Source organism: Hyaena hyaena, unplaced genomic scaffold, assembly GCF_003009895.1.
Source record: "Hyaena hyaena isolate Hyena2069 unplaced genomic scaffold, ASM300989v1 scaffold_1957, whole genome shotgun sequence".
Lineage (NCBI taxonomy): Eukaryota > Metazoa > Chordata > Mammalia > Carnivora > Hyaenidae > Hyaena > Hyaena hyaena.
Window position 1 is genome coordinate 126,766 of NW_024082599.1, and position 15,393 is coordinate 142,158.

The 15,393-nt window shown below is 69.2% G+C and overlaps 1 protein-coding gene across 2 annotated transcripts in view; it reads right to left on the reverse strand.

Annotated features, from left to right (window-relative positions):
• Positions 1-10,355, reverse strand: part of JAG2 (jagged canonical Notch ligand 2) — a 23,295-nt gene extending 12,940 nt beyond the window's left edge. For both annotated transcript variants that reach the window (XM_039225184.1, XM_039225183.1), the window contains exons 1-5: positions 10,288-10,355; positions 9,766-10,116; positions 2,376-2,433; positions 930-1,181; positions 615-675 (exon numbers count right to left, since the gene is read on the reverse strand). In XM_039225184.1, the coding sequence (XP_039081115.1) occupies positions 615-675; positions 930-1,181; positions 2,376-2,433; positions 9,766-10,116; positions 10,288-10,353 (788 nt within the window). In that variant the 5' untranslated portion in view covers positions 10,354-10,355. The remainder of the gene's footprint in view (positions 1-614; positions 676-929; positions 1,182-2,375; positions 2,434-9,765; positions 10,117-10,287) is intronic.
• Between the last annotated feature and the right edge of the window lie 5,038 nt (positions 10,356-15,393).

Here is a 15,393-nt window from a genome sequence, read left to right on the forward strand (position 1 = left end):
GCACCTCCCGGTGCCCCCACGACCCCCGGCCCGGCCCGTGGCACCTCCCGGTGCCCCCACGACCCCCGGCCCGTCCTGTGTCATGTGGCACCCTCCTGGTGCCCTAGAAGCTCATCCTGTGTATTGGGTCCTTGACCTCTTCTCTCCACCTGCCCCCAGCCCCAGCTTTAACCCCCCGCCCCGTATGCCACCTTCTCCCCACACGTGTCTCGGGTTGGGTCCCTTCATGTCTCTCCCTGCTTCGGCGGTGCCTCCCAGGAGAGGGGAAACACTGCCACAAACGTCACCCCCCTTTCTCTGCTCTGCCCCAGAGGGGCGGCCTCAGTCACGGCCGCGGCACCGTCTGGAAGGCCTGCCCCCCAGCCCCCCTCATCTTCTCAGGGCCTGGCTCAGATCCAGCCCAGGACACCACAGACCCACGAGCATGAGCCCCGGGGCCCTGTGTGCCTCCTGTGCCGGGGGCAGCCGTCTTCGGGTGGCCCTGACCCCAAAGTTAGGTAGCACGGCCCCTTGCCGCAGGGTCCTGAAGGAGCACACGCACCCAGGCTCAAGGACACGCACGCACTCTGTCCCTGACATCCTGCTGGATGGCCCTGCCCCCGCCAAGCACTCACCTGCACTCCCCAGGCACCGCGCAGCCCCCATGGAGCAGGTTACACCCTTGCTTACACACAGCTGCGGACAGAGAGGACACAAGATGTGCCAGCTGCGGTGAGGCCACCCCACAGCCCTCTGCCTGGCACCCCTGTGGACCCCTGCCCCGCCCCCCCTGCAGCCCTCCGCCTGGCGCCCCCCTGTGAACCCCTCCCAGGCCCCCCCAGCCCTCCGCCTGGCCCCCCCGTGGACCCCTCCCAGGCCCCCCCAGCCCTCCACCTAACACCCCGTGGACCCCTCCCCCCAACCCCGCTGTGCCCCGCAGGCACACTCACCCTCCTTGCACTCCTTGCCCATCCAGCCGTCCATGCAAGCCTTGTTGCCGTACTGGTCACAGGTGTAGTGGCCGAAGAAGTCGTCACGCGGCCGGCAGAACTTGTTGCACGTGGCGCTGTAGTAGTTCTCGTCGCAGCGCACGCGGATCTGCAGCTCCAGGTGCGCCACGTGGCCGCTGAAGTGCAGGCTCTTCCAGCGGTCCTCGGGGTTGATCATGCCCGCATGCGACACCCGCTCGATCAGCAGCTCCTCTGGGGGGCGGCAGAGTCAGCGGCGACCGCAGGGGGTGTGCGCCACGGGGAGGGGGGCGGGGCCAGCCGGGCTGCCCCCCCACTCCAAGGTCCTGCCCCCATCTCCCCCCCATCTTAACACAAGGCTTCTCCCACCCCCGAGACACACGTGGGTTCCGTGATCTGGATGCCAGGCCTCACTTCAAATTAAGCCACGAGGGGGTGAGCAGGCACCTTGCCCCTCCTCCCGCCACACTAATTAAGAGCCTGGGGAGCACTCCCACCCTCGCCCCACCCTGGCATGGCCTCACTCCCCACACCCCACGGAGCCCATCTGGCCAATGTGTCTGGCTGACCATCCCCACCGACCACTGCCCCGGGCCCCGCCCCTCCGGGCAGCCTGGGCACCCAGGGGTGTCTACAGGGGCCACACTGGCTCCTCCGTCCTGCCTGCTCCTCAGGCTGTCTGTCCCTGACCCCACCCTCTCTCTCATGACATCTCCCTTTGGAGTGGCCAGAGCCTCACTCACCCCACAGGCCACCCCTGGTCCCAGCACCCAGCGGCCTGTGCCCCGGCCTCCATCCTGGCCCAACAGTCCATGCTACACGTGGTGGCCTGAGCAATCCCGCCTCCAGGAAAAGGCCAGCATCCTCACGGGGCCACAGCCTCCGTGACCTGACCTTGGCTTCGCTAACCTCGTCACCCCCCCACCATGCCCCCCCCCATGCAGACACATGCTGCTTCTCCCAATTTGTCCCCGGAGAAGCCCTCTGCCCTGTCACCGTAAGGCCCACAGACCCCCATGAACAGGCGGGCCGACCAGCACGTGAGCCTCAGGGAAGGGCCAGTGAGCCCCACATTCTATGACATGCAGGCAGAGGAGGAGCCTCGCAGGAGCGCTCACTCTGCCATGTGCCTGACATGGCCGCGGGAAAACACTCGCATCAGGATGACAGTACAGAAGCCGAGAGTGGGGTCAGGGTACAGGCACAGCTCCGCACATGGCAACTGTGTCAGAGCTTCCTAGCAGCCAGGGCAAAGAGGGAAATAGCACACTGGATCCCTGGGGTACAGGTACATGGGCCTTTGTCCCCAGCAGGCAGAGGACCAGGAATCTGACCACATGCATGTGGCTAAAGGGGGTCAGCCCCCCCGCATCCTGAGGGAGCCCTGCGGGCACTGCCCGCCTGCCGCCCAGCCCCCAGCATACTCACCGTCCGGGGTGGTGTCATTGTCCCAGTCCCAGGCCTCCACGATGAGGGTGAAGGAGCGCTGCAGACACGGGCAGGAGGTCAGCCACCAGGCCAGACCCCGCCCCACCGCCTCCCTGCCCAGTGCCCCGACTCTGCTCCGGGGCCATCCGGGCTCTGCCCGCCCCCCACCCCGGCACCCTCCTCACCTCACTCCTCTGCTCTGCGGAGCAGCTTCATGCCACATCTCAACAGACCCCAATGTGACCCAGGGGAGGGACGCTGCCCCCCCGCAGGCCATGAAGGCCCTGGGGACTTGGGCTCCTACAGCCCCAGTGGCCACCACCTGGCCAGCTAGACCAGCCGGATCCGCGGGGGGGCAGGGCGGAGGGCTGAGGGCCTGGCACAGCCCACGCGAGTGGCCACAGACCAGGGTCCCGTGGGTGGGAGCACCCCTGGGCACCTCACCAGGGCCCACACAACGTGAGGTCCTGCTGCGAGCAGACTCGAGAGGGACAGTGCCCTGTCACCACCCGGCTGGTCCCCCACCAGGCACACAGGGATGGAGGGCAGGACGCACACCCACCTGAGGCCCCCGATGGGCCTAGGCTGCCCCCACACCGCAGCAGGTGCACGGCACCACAGCACACTACCCACAGACTTGCCTCATCTAAAGAGCAGAAAGAAGGGGCTCTGGCTGCACAGATGGGGAAACTGAGGCCCAGGGACTGCCCATGGATGCCACTCCCGACTGGCTCCTCCCAGGACCATCTGGCCCTCGCATCCGATGTGACGGGTACTGTCACCAATTGTGCTCAGGGCCCGCCCTCCCCCCTGCTGTAAGCAGAGCCCAGAGCCGCGGGGCCCTCGTCCCGGCAGGTGAGCGCTGCAGGGGGGCAGGCCCAGCCCCTCCCTGCCCAGGCCTTCTGTGGCCCCCGGATGCACCGCTCAGCCCTCTCCAGACCAGCCGCCCCTCCATCCAGCCCTGGCTGCCCTGGGTTGGGGGCCCACGGCACAGGGCTGCCTCTGTGGCCGCAGGATGGCGGCTTCCCTCCTAAGTGGGGGCACCACGCCGGAGAGGCCAGAGTCCTCCCCACCCTCGGCATCCCCCACCTTCCGGCCCTTGCAGTCTGGCTGTGCCGGGGAAGCCGGCACCCGGGCCACTCCCCTGGCCCAGCAGCCTTCCTGCTGGTGACCCAACTGCACGCCACACTCCGGCCACAGACAGACCCTGGTCGCCCTCCGACTGCCTGCCACACCTAGCCACACGCACAGCCTCTGGGGCCCCGGAGAACATTCCTCCCTTGGGGAGCCCCTCCTTGTCCCCACTCCAGGCCTGCAAGTGTCTCCCCGGCGAAACTGCACCACCCCCAGCTGCATGCAGCTGCACCCGCACTGCTGACTCTGCCCCGAGCACAGCCTCCTGGGCGCCCCAGGATGGCCCGTGGGACCTCACACCCACCCAGGAGCACAGATGGGAATCCAGGAGCCATCCTCCACCCTTCTGGAACATTCCCTGCTGACATCGGGCTGTCACCAGGCTCTCAGTCCCACATCTTAGAGTCTCCCTTAAATTTACTCCCCCCGCCCACCACCAACCTCCACCAAGCCAGCTCCCTGCAGCTACTGGGGCCTCCACAGCCCCATCCATGGGAGCCCCAACGACCCCCAGGGCTCTGCCTAGGTCTTCCCCAGTGCTCAGAGCCCTCCGGGGGCTCCCCAGGACTCCTGCCCTCCTCCCGACTGCCCAGCCCCTGCTCTGCCTCCACCTCAGTCTGCCCACCCTTGCCCTTGGACCTGTGCACACACCACTCCCTCCCTCTGCCTAGAATGCCACCCTCAGGCCAGCCTTCCCCTGGCCATTCCCACTCCCTGAGTCAGTTAGAATACCCAGCTCCTTCCTAGACCTCAATCCACTCATTCATTCATTCATCCATCCATCCATCCATCCATCCATCCATCCATCCATCCAGGATGCATCAGGCACAGGCCTAGTACTAGTGGATGAGTCAACAGAGACCCAGGGGTGAGCTGCTGTTCTAAGCAGGGGTCAGGGCAGGCCGTGGAAAGGGAGATGTCGGGACTGAGGCCACAGAGAATCAGGAAGCAGCCTGAGCAGGAAGAAGCACAAGGTAGGCCCGCGGGGCTGGAAGGGCAGGGTGTGAACCCGGGTGTCGGGGCCGGGCTGCGCTTTGTCCCAGACCCCTGTTCCAGCTTGCGCGCCGACGCTGACCAAAATGGGTGGCTGCTGGTGGGGGGCAGTCAGGCCGGACACCACCCAGCAGGGCTTTAGCCGCTGTCTGGCCATCGCAGAGTGGGCTGTGAGGGTGGGGGCGGGTGGGGGCAGGGAGCCACAGGCTGGGCGCTCGAGGACAGGCCGGGGGGGGGGGGGGGGGGGGGGGGGGGGGGGGAGCCTGTGACCACCGCTGCAGGTTGAGTCTACTGGCAGGGCGAGCACCTGGGCTCCAGGTGAGCAGGGGGCTCCGCCTGGCTCCCAGGATCCCCCACGCCAGCCACTCAGGTAGGGTTACCACCACCTTCGTCCGCGCCCAGGGCTCCAGTTACCTGCTCCCACAGGGATGCGTACCCGCCCGCCAGCTGGGCTCCCGCTGCACGGACAGCAGGAAGTCATCCAGAGAGGACCTGAGCCAGCAGGCGGGACGGCCCCGCACCTCCCCCAGGGCTGGGCCCCCGCCTCCTCTCCTCCCCCAGGGCTGGCCTCTAAGACTCAGTTTCCCCAGTGCGAACGTGACCTCCCGTCCCCGTGCTTCCTGGCATGTGTTGTCCCCGTGCAGCATGAGCCAGGACCAGGTTTCGTCACCCCAAATCCCCAGAGGACAGGACAGCCATCAGGCCCAAGCCTCAGAAGGCCCTGTGGTTGCAGCGATGGGGCATGGACGATGAGGGCCGGGTGGTGGGAGCTGGGGCAGGGTGGGGGGTGGTCTCTAGGGACCCCCTCCCTCCCCTGAGGCCAGCCTCAGCTGGGCCACCTGCCTGTCTGGCTGAGAGGCCCAGCCAGCTAGCTGGCTGTAGTCCCTGAAGGCCCAGCCACACCCCTTCCCAAAGGACTGCCCAACCCGCCTGCACCACACAGGTAGACCCCCAGGCCGGCCATCTGACTACCTCCTCCCCAGCCCAGACCCCCAAGGCCAGGTCCAAACCCTTCATCGGACCCTCAGACAGGGCTGACAGGGCAGCAGCCCCAAGGCACGAAAACGGCACAGGGCAGACACGGGACCTATGGACCACACCCCGCGGCCAAGAAGGCCCAGCACTGGTTTCTTCCGCAGCATCCCCGCATCAGCACCCAGCCCCCCATGGAGCAGGCGCCAGGAGCCCTAAGCACAGATACATTTCCTGAAACCTGAGCCCGAGAGAGGCCCAGGCCTCTGCCGCCATTGTCCCTGAGGAGAGGGGGAGGGGGCCACCTCCCCACAAGGCGCAGCAGGAGGAATGGACCACAGGTCCGCCCCACACAGGAACTCGGACATCCACACTACACACCTGGCCTGGGGGCGCCCCCACCACCCCCCAGTCCCTCACTGTGAAGAGAGCCAGCTGCCCAGGGTCTCCTGGTGCCTTGTCATGGGGGCCTTGTGGGGTCCCTGTAGCAAAGCCCACAGTGTGCAGATACTAGTCAGGCCTTCCTCACCTGGGGATGGGGATGGGGACCTCAGCTCACCTGAGGTCTGGGGACGGGGACCTCGGGTCACCTGGGGATCGGGGGATGGGGACCTCAGCTCACCTGGGGTCTGGGAACGGGGACCTCAGGTCACCTGGGCTCTAGAGACGGGGACCTCAGCTTACCAGGGGATCGGGGGATGGGGACCTCAGCTCACCTGGGGTCTGGGGACGGGGACCTCAGCTCACCTGGGGATCGGGGGATGGGGACCTGGGGTCTGGGGATGGGGATCTGGGGTCACCTGGGGTCTGGGGATGGGGATCTAGGATCACCTGGGGATCGGGGGATGAGGACCTCAGCTCACCTGGGGTCTGGGGACGGGGACCTCGGGTCACCTGGGATCAGAGGACCGGGACCCTAGCTCAGGCATGGAGATTAGAGATGCTTGTCATCCAGCCTGGCTGCCTCCCCTGGTTGGGTCAGCCTGCACCACACCCCCAGCCAGATACCACCCAACAACTAGGAGAGGAGCCACGGCCCCTCCAGCATCTGGGTTGCATGCATCCCTGGACAAAGCCCCCAGGCCGAGCCCTCTACTGGCTGGTGCGGCCCCTCCAGGGTCTACCCTTTGCTTGGGCACAGAGGGCCCTGCCCTACGGAGAGCCCCGCCCTGCTGCCCCCACACCAAAGCCTCAAACAAGACCCCTGACCCCCACCAGGTGGCTAGGTGCAGAGCAGGGTGTGGCCTGCGAGCCTCATCCAAGCGAGACCCCTGGCCACCTCAGGGATGGTGCACGGAGACAGCCCCGGTGTGCTCCAGGGGTGGGCCCGTGCCAGCCCTCAGTTCGTCGTGAGGGGCAGGGCACACAGGCGTGAGGGCGTCTCACACCCCCAGGGGCAGCCGCGGTGCCCCCGACACAGACCCCGGCCTGGCATCCTGGGCTAGAGACGTGCAGCCCACAGGTCCCTGTGGCATTGGGCACAGCAGGTCGGGTCCCATATTCGCGTCCCACCAGACCCTCCCTAAGCGGCCACGGTTCCCACACACGGCCTTGAGCACACCGCGGACCCTCTGGGACACGGCCTTGAGCACACCGCGGACCCTCTGGGACACTGGCCTTCTGTGAGGTACCCGTGAGGAAGAGGAGGCTAGGGAGGTCAGGGAGCCGGCCTGCACGAGGCTGAGCACACAGGGCAGCCCTGAAGCCCTGTCCCCCTTCGTGAGATCATGTCCTGGCCCCTTTCACAGGTGGGAAGGCCAGGTGCCAGGTCCTGCTGTGGACCAAGAGCTCAGGTGGCTACACTGCCAGGGTCAGCCCCAGGCCCACTGCCAGCAGCCCCTTCCCTGCACCCACAATTCGTACAAGGAACACCCGTGGGTGGTGTTCTGGGGCCCCAAGTGACAGAGCCCGGGCCAGATAGGAAGCGGTGTGTCCCCTGCCAGTCCCTTGCTCAGGATGGGCCCCTCCAAACCCTGCACTGGCTCCCAGCCACATCCAGAGACAGCACAGTCACATGTGACCAAACGTGGCCTCCATCCTGACCACCACGGGCTAGGCGCCAGTGACAAGGCGTCACTGAACTCCTGGGGGATCAGCGGGAGGCAGGGGGCATCTGTGAGCCAGGTCACCTGGGCTGCCTCCTGGCAAACCCTGGGTCCGACATCAACCTGGAACCACGCACTCGGGCACAGCCCACACAGCCAGCCCAGGGCGCACAGGGCTCAGGACTGGCCCAGGGCACCTGGAGGGGCGGGGGTGCGGGGCAGGCCAGCTCCCTGTCCTCCCGTCCGCAGGGCAGCTTCCCACGCTCTTCCGCGCTCAAGGCTCTCCTACTCCAGGCTGCCCGCCGCAACCCTCACAGAGGAAGCCCAAACGCGGTTCCAAACGCGCCCTGGCTCACGGGACGGAACTGGACTTGCAGCGAACCCAGGCAGCGTGGCCGCGGGGCTGCTGCCGGCAGAGCGGAAATACCAGGGCGCTGGCATCACCAAACCAGCCATATACTCGGCAGCCAGGACGCACCGCCGGCGGGGCGCAGAGAGATGGAAGCCGCCCCCCAAACACGCAGCGACCCCGTGGCCCTGGCCACCTGAGTGAGCCCCTCCTGAGCACCCGAGGGAGTGGCGTGGGGCAGGAAGGAGGGAGGTAAGCGATACCGAGACCCTGTGCCCAGACTCTGGGGCTCCCTGCCCTGTCCCATCCCACCCCTGGCCAGCCCGTGGGGCCAAGAGCCATGAGGGACACGCGTTGGCCCGCCACATTCCTCCAAGGCCTCCCTGCCCCCACCCCCACCGCTGCCAACTCGAGCAGAAAACACATCCTCAGGTAGCGATTTGGAGCCACGCTGGCGCAGGCCCAAGTGCAGATGACAGGCTGCGGGCCCTGCTCAGACCTGCCTGCTGCGCCGCTGTGGGGGCGAGGGGGCTGGGCTTATCGCCACGGCCTGGAGCCCTCCCGTGCCTGCCCCTGCCTTCTCCAACAGGACACATCTCCCACCCAAGGCCCCAAGGTCAAGAGAGACCCCGGAGGCCAGCCAGGGACGCGAGGGCAGGGCCCTGGCTAGAGGGGACCCCGGCAATCCCTCCTGCGCAAGCCGGGGCTAAGAGGCAGAGATGTGGCAGCCGGGAAGGCCGCCAGGCTTAAGCTCAGGAAAAGGTGTCAGCACGAGGCTCAGGGCAGGGTGAGGCAGGGGGCCCAACCTTGGCCGGCCTGGCCTTAACCTCCCCTCCTCTCCCAGGACCAGGGCACCAGGTGGACACTGGTGCAGCCAGGGGTCTCGGGCCAGAAGGCTGGGCCCTCGTCACAGGCTGGCACCCTGCTCCACCCCTCCCTGCTCCCAGACCCTCTAGCAAGCCCACCGCAGCTGGCCCCAACCAGCTCTTGCACCCTGGGGTACCTCCCTGGGGTCCTCTCTCAGTCCTGCGCCACCCAGGCCTGCAGTGGAAACCTGAGTGGGGGGTGGGGGGGACAGGCTCTGCTTCAGAAAGCAGACCAACACCCTCCGGCATCCGGAGACCTCCACTGGGCACATCCCCCTGCCGGTCTGCCCCAGAGCAGCCCCCGGCTTTGGGCCACATCCCCCTCAGCACTCCCAAGCCCTCGGTTCCGCCAGCCTGCCCCGCCCCCCAGACCTCTTCAAAAGAAACGAACAAACAAAACCAAAAGCCCACAAACGCATGGTGCCAGGAAGATCCCAACACCAGGGCCATCTCCTCCCCGAGGTGGGGGGAGGAGGCCAGCAACAGGGGTGCGCCGCCGCTCGCACACTGGGTCCTCCAGGGCCAGCCTGGGCTGCCCCCCACCTCCACCCCCGGGCATCCAGGAAACAGCAGGGCGGGCGCAGGCTGGCCACGGGCCCGGGGCGGCTCCGCCAGGGCCTGCCCCAGACCAGCCCCAGCACGCGCGGCGCACATGCCTCCGCAGCCTGCCCGGGCCGCGGGCGCCGAGCCTCGCCTAGCCTCCCCCCTAGACAGACACGCGCAAGGAGACGCAGGCACACGCCGAAGGCCGCCGCGCACGCGGGCCGCGGCCACCCGCCCCGCCCCGCCCCTGCCGCGACCCCCGCGCGTCCACGTGGCCGGGCGCGGACGGAGCCCCACGGAGCACGCGCCCGGGGTCGGCCCGCCGCGCGGCGCCCCCTGCCGGCCCCGCCCCGTCCGGGTGCGCGCAGTCGGCGCCCAGGGCCCCGCCGCAGGTGCCGGAGGGGCGCCGAGGGAGGCGAGGGCTGGGCCCAGAACGGGGGTGGGGGTGGGGGTGGGGGTGGGGTGGGGTGGGGGTGGGGGGCACGTACCGGCCAGGCGAACTGGAAGGGGATGACGACGAGGCCGGGGTCCTGGTCGCCTCCCGCCCGGGCCCGCGCCCGCGCCCGATCCCCCGCGGCGCGCGCCGGCTGCAGGTAGAAGGAGTTGCCGCCCAGCACGGGCGTGGCGCCGTGGCCGTAGCTGCAGGGCCCCGTGGGCGTCACCTTGGCCTGGTACTCCTTGAGGCACACGCGCACGTACGTGTCGCACTCGTCGTGGCCGCAGCCCCCCGCGCGCGTCGTCCGGCCGTCGCCGTCACAGCAGGCGCCGCTCAGCAGCTCCCCGTTCACGTTCCGCAGCGCGCTCAGCTGCAGCTCGAAATAGCCCATGGGCCGCGCCGCCTAAAAATAAGGCAGAGGGGGAGCGCGTGGAGGCGCGGGCCGGGGTCGGGGAGCCCCCGCTGCGCGCCGCAGCCTCGGGGGCCGCGAGCCGCGGGCGCCCGCAGCGGTGCCGCCCGGCCCCGAGGGGCGGCCCGGTGCGCCCCGTCCGCGCCCCCCCCCAACCCCGCTCACCTGCACGCAGAGCGCCAGCAGCAGCAGCAGCCGCCGGGGCAGTCGCCCCCGGGCCCGCGCCCGCATCGCCGCCCCGGCCCGTGCCGGCCCCCCCGGAGCCCGCCTGCCCGCCCTCCGAGCGCCGGCAGCGGCGGCAGCGGCGGCAGCGGCGGCGGCGGCGGCGGCGGCGGGCGGGGTCGGGGCGGCGATGCGGGCCTGGACGCGGGCCTGGGCGGCGGGCGCGCGGGGCGGCGGCGGCTCCGGCTCGCAGGCGGCCCCTCTCCGGCCCGGCTCCCTCCTCGCGGCGGCGGCGGCGGCGGCGGCGGCGGCGGCGGCGGCGGCGGCGGCGGCGGCGGCGGCGGCGGCGGCGGCGGCGGGTCCCGGCCTCGGCTCTGCGCGCCCGCGCTCCCGGCGCCCGCAGCCAACAAGTTCGGGACGAGACTGACAGCTCGCTCGCCCATTCGTCACCCGCGTACCTGCATATGCATAAGGGGGCGGGGCCGCGCCGCGGGGTGGGGCTGGGGGGCCGGGGGCGCCCGGCTTTAAAGGCGGCGGAGGGCGCTCCTGCCCGCGCCCAGACCCGGCGCGCGCCCCGCCAGGCCCCCGGGCGGTGGGGGTTCCGTCACGCCTCCGACGAACCCGGCGTGCGGGGGCCGGCGCCGCCAAGCGGCCTCCCCTCGCCCGAGCCCCGCTGGGTGTCAGGAGCCGGGGGTGGGGCGCCCCTGAGGTCACCGCCGAGGTCCCCTCCCATCAGTGCGCCACCGCCGCGCTCCTCGCCGTCCCAGGGGAGAAGCCGCCCGCTGCACAAATCAGGGCTCTGCCCCCACGCGGGGCGGGCGCGGCCTGGGACCCTTCCTTGGGGAGCGCCCCCCTCCGCGCAGCCCCCACCGCCTCCACGCCGGCCGCAGGGGGCGCTGCTCCTCTCCGACGCCCCTGCCCTCCCGCCGCACGCTCGCGGGTCGGGCAGCCAGGCACCAGATGCTCCGCGGTGTGGGCTGGGTGCCCGGGTCCGCGCTGGCGCAGGGGTCGCCAGGCCGCAGTCTTGCCCAACGCCCAGGCCGGCCCCTGGGCTGCGGCGGGGACACAGGGGGGTGACCGGGGAATAAAAGGCCGTGGTGCACGCTCCAAAGAACGAGGTGAGAGCCGCCCAAAGAGGCTCCTCCTGCTGTCCTGGTCACCAGGTCCCCGCGTCCCGCCCCTCCGTCATCACCGTGCTGCCCTCTGCCGGGGTCACCTCGAGCCGCCCCCCACCCACCCTCCCGGGGTCAACACCAAGGGCTCCTTGTCCGCAAACATCAGCTCCCCTCCAGCAAGCAGGGGCCCGTCCGGGCTGGCGGTCATCTTGGCGGTTGGGGACCCGAGGTTCAAGGGGGCTTTCCGACCCCTCCCCACAAACACTGGGCTATCTTCTCAACTCTGGCCCCTCCCGCCAGTCTGTCCTGGGCCCCGGGCGGCGGGTGCAGCCCCTGCCTGGAGGCAGTAGTTGGTGTGGGGGTGGGAGGAGGCGGGGAAGGCTTCCTGGGAGAAGAGACTTTCGAGGGGGCCGGGCTGCCGCCGCTCAGCAGCCCCTCCCGGAGCCAGGCAACAGGAGCAGCTGGACGCCCCTGAAGGGATGGCCTGGCTCTTCTCCCAGCACCCAAACCTCCCTACCTGAGCCCCGTCTGCTGGGGCGGGGGGGCAGGACTCCCCCAAATAAGGGGGTGCAAGCTGTGTTGGAGCCTTCCAGTTACTGCCTGCGGGAGAGGGGGTCGTGGGGGGGCCTCCTGTCTTTGCCTTGGCTCAGAAGCAGGCACCCACATGCTCCTGGCCCCAAGACAAGTGAGGAGCCCCCCCCCACACACACACACAGCTCCAGGGGCCCAGGGCTCCATCCCTGCCCATCCCTGCCGGTCCCTGCCTGTGCCCACTGCCCCACGATCCAGGAAAGCTCCGGGCGCCTCTGCATTCAGCCAAGTGGTGAACCCTTGCAGGGCCCCTGTCCAGGCATGAACAGAGCCAGATTCACAAACTCAAAGGGTGAAGCAGGAGGGGCCAGCTGGGCAGGGGGCCCACTAAGACCCAAAGGCGGATGAGTCAGCCAGGTGAGGAGCTGGAAACAGCACATGCAAAGGTCCTGGGGTGAGGGAGGCTGACCCGGGTGAAAACCTGCGAGAAAGACACACAGCAGAGGCACAGGGGGTGAGGGGCAGAGGTGAGGCTGCTGGTGGCAGTAAGAGCCGGGCTGCGCTGGGCCTCTGAGCTAGTCTTCCTGCTAAGACCAAGGGGAAGTCACAGAGAGCACTGAGGTCGGCCAGGCTACCCCGGAGAGACTTAGATTTTCACAGAGATCCCGGGGGTAGGGGTGGCAGCAGGGGTAAGGCCAGGGCAGGGAGGCCCAGGACTGCTGGGGGGGCCTGGCAGTAGAGGGACTGGGCGGGGGCGGGGGGGGGATTCCTAGGTAAGTGACGGGCAGGATCCAGAGAACAATCCCCCCACGCGCCCCTCCCTCATCCCCCCCGAAGCTTCCTGCCCACAGCCAGCGGGCCAGAGCCTCACTGAGCCGCCGGTTCCAGAAGCTCCTGAGCTTCTGCGGGGGCTCTTACCATGCTCGGAGCGGTCTCGGCTGGGAGGTTCCGGTGAGGACACTCACTGCGTCCCCCAGAGGGATGCAGCCTCCCCAGGGCCCCTCTGGCTGCCAGCCCTGCCCCACGGGCACAGAGGCCCCCACCTGCCTTGCAAAGCTGGGGAGCCCATGGCCGGGTCCCATCTGCCTCCCTCCAGGCCTTTTGGGAGCAGGGCCTGGGTCCTCCTGGCTCAAGGCAGCTGGGTGAGCATCAGGGAGGCCCCTGGGGGTGGGCGACCCAGGACGCCCGTGGGGGCAGCTCCTCGCCTGCCACACCCTGCAGGGTACAGAACCCCTTCCTCCCACTGACCCCATTGTCCTTCCGCTTCCTAGGAGCCTCAGCCCAGACTTAACCCAGGAGAGGCTGGGGTCAGGAAGGTGACCACTTCAGGCCAGGGGCGGGCCTTGGCGGCTGCTGGGAGAGGGAGAAGTCCCCCCTAGGGTCGTCCCCTCAGGGGTTTCTGCAGCCCTCGGGCTGGACGGCTGGGGACCCGATGGGGGCCAGGGCTCCTGCCTCCACGTGCGGCCCTGTGTCTTCCAGAAGACCCCATCCCCGTTCTGGGGCCCACTGGGCTGCAACACCCACCGTCCAGCCCGGGGGCCCCCGCTCTGACTCCCCAGTGCCAGGGGCTCTCGGGCATGCTGAGGTGGGTGCTTGGTGGTGTAGAAGCCATGGAGGCCCCCGACCAGGCAGGGGTCCTCAGGACCAGGCTAGGGTGCAGGCTGCCCAGACTCTGGATAGAGCCAGCTTGGCTCAGGAGTGAGCTGCGCTTCCGCCCGTGTTCTCTGGTGCTAAATATAGCGGCCAGGGAGGGGAGTTTCCGGTTACAGCCCCCCCACCCCCCAGTGCCGGGAAATCGATGCCAGCTCCATTAGGCCCGGCGGCAGTGCCTGCTGACCTGCCCCATCAGGCTGAGGAGCAGAATGAGGGGCTGGACTGCACCCAAGCCCAGGGCCCTGTCCCTCAACACCCCCTCCAGGTCCCAGCCTCCAGCTGCTCCCTCAGGCACAGGGAGCCACCAGCCCCCCGTACCTGCCAGGGGCCCCCGAGGCAGTGCGCAGTGGCTGCGGTCCGCGAAGAGGGTGAAGAGGGTGGTGGGGCTCGAGAGGTGGGCACCAGGCAGGCAAGAGGGGGGAGGGAGGGATGCAGGGTGGTTCCAGGCTGGGCAGACTTCCTGCCCTGTGCTCGTTCTCCAGACGCACTGAGGCCGGCGTGCAGGCCCCTCTGCAGCGAGCCCTGCAGCCCCCTGGGTCACACACCACACCTGAGGGCCCCTCCTCAGCAGCATGTCACTCAACTGGCTGTGCTCCCCGGAGGCCCCACCTGGGTCACAGCCAGCATTTGCATACAGGTGATGCGGCCCGAGTGGGCCCCTTGGGCACAGCCTCCTTGGGGCGGCCTCGAGTGCCAGGCCCAGGGGCCGTCTGCACTGTGCCAGTCGGTCCCACCGGGTTGAAGGGAGGGGCCCTCGATGTGTGCTGCCTGCACAGGGTCGCCTGGGGCAGGGCAGGGGGATCAGAGGGGCCTGAGCGAGCAGCCCCCAGCTGACGGTGGGGTCTCCGTGTCAGCCAAAGGCAGGTCCTGCCTCATTCCCCTCCCCCATCCCAGCCTGAGGCCCAGCCCCAGGGGACGCTGGGACCCAGAGCACAAAATCAGGTTCGTGGCAAAGCTCCTGGTCACTCCAGCCCCTACCTGCCTGGGACAGCGACGGCCCCGGGGCGCCTTGCCGTCCCCAAGCTGCCCGCTACCCGTCACCCATGGCATCACCCTCAGTGGACCAGATGGCTTGGAGGGCTCTGGGGAAGGGCCAGGCTGGGTCACCAACTTCAAACAGGGTCAGGCTGGCCCTCATTCCAGGAGCGTCCCCAGCCCTCAGGTGGGCCCCTATCCCCGACCGACGGCCCGAAGCACCTGGACTGTGGTGACAGGCACACCCCCTCCACTTGGCACCCCAATCCACCCACTGCGTAAGGAGCATCTACTGGGGGTGTGGCTGGGTAGGCACCCAGCTCTCCTGTGCCCCCAGGTCTTTGAGGGCCACAGAGGCAGCTCACGCAGTCCCTGACCCTGCGGACAGGCCAGTGGTCCTTCCGGGTTTGCAGGCCACGCCACATACAGGCCAGCAGGCAGAGGGAGGACTCATCACCAACTCCGACCGCCCAGGGGACGCAGGGGCTCCAGGGGGCGCTAGAGCCAGATCCCAAATGGCCCTGGTTTGGGGCGCCTGGAGAGGGTAGGGCGCTGAGGCTCTGCCCCACCTCCTCCCGATGGCCGGCTCGGCCGCCGCCCCACAGCCACCCCACGGCCCACCCCACTGCCCTCCCTGAGCGCTTGGGCTGGCCGAGTCCCCACCTCAGGCTTGACCTTAGCCTTCTGCCGGCCAGCAGATGCCCTCAGCAGTCCCTGCCCCGCCTGCCGCCAGAGGCCTCTCGTGGAGAGCCCACCCTCCCAGCGCCCATCTGGGAAGATCCTCTATCTCCCCCGGCCCGCCCGTGGCCACCGCTCGGAGCCAGCGGACACAGGC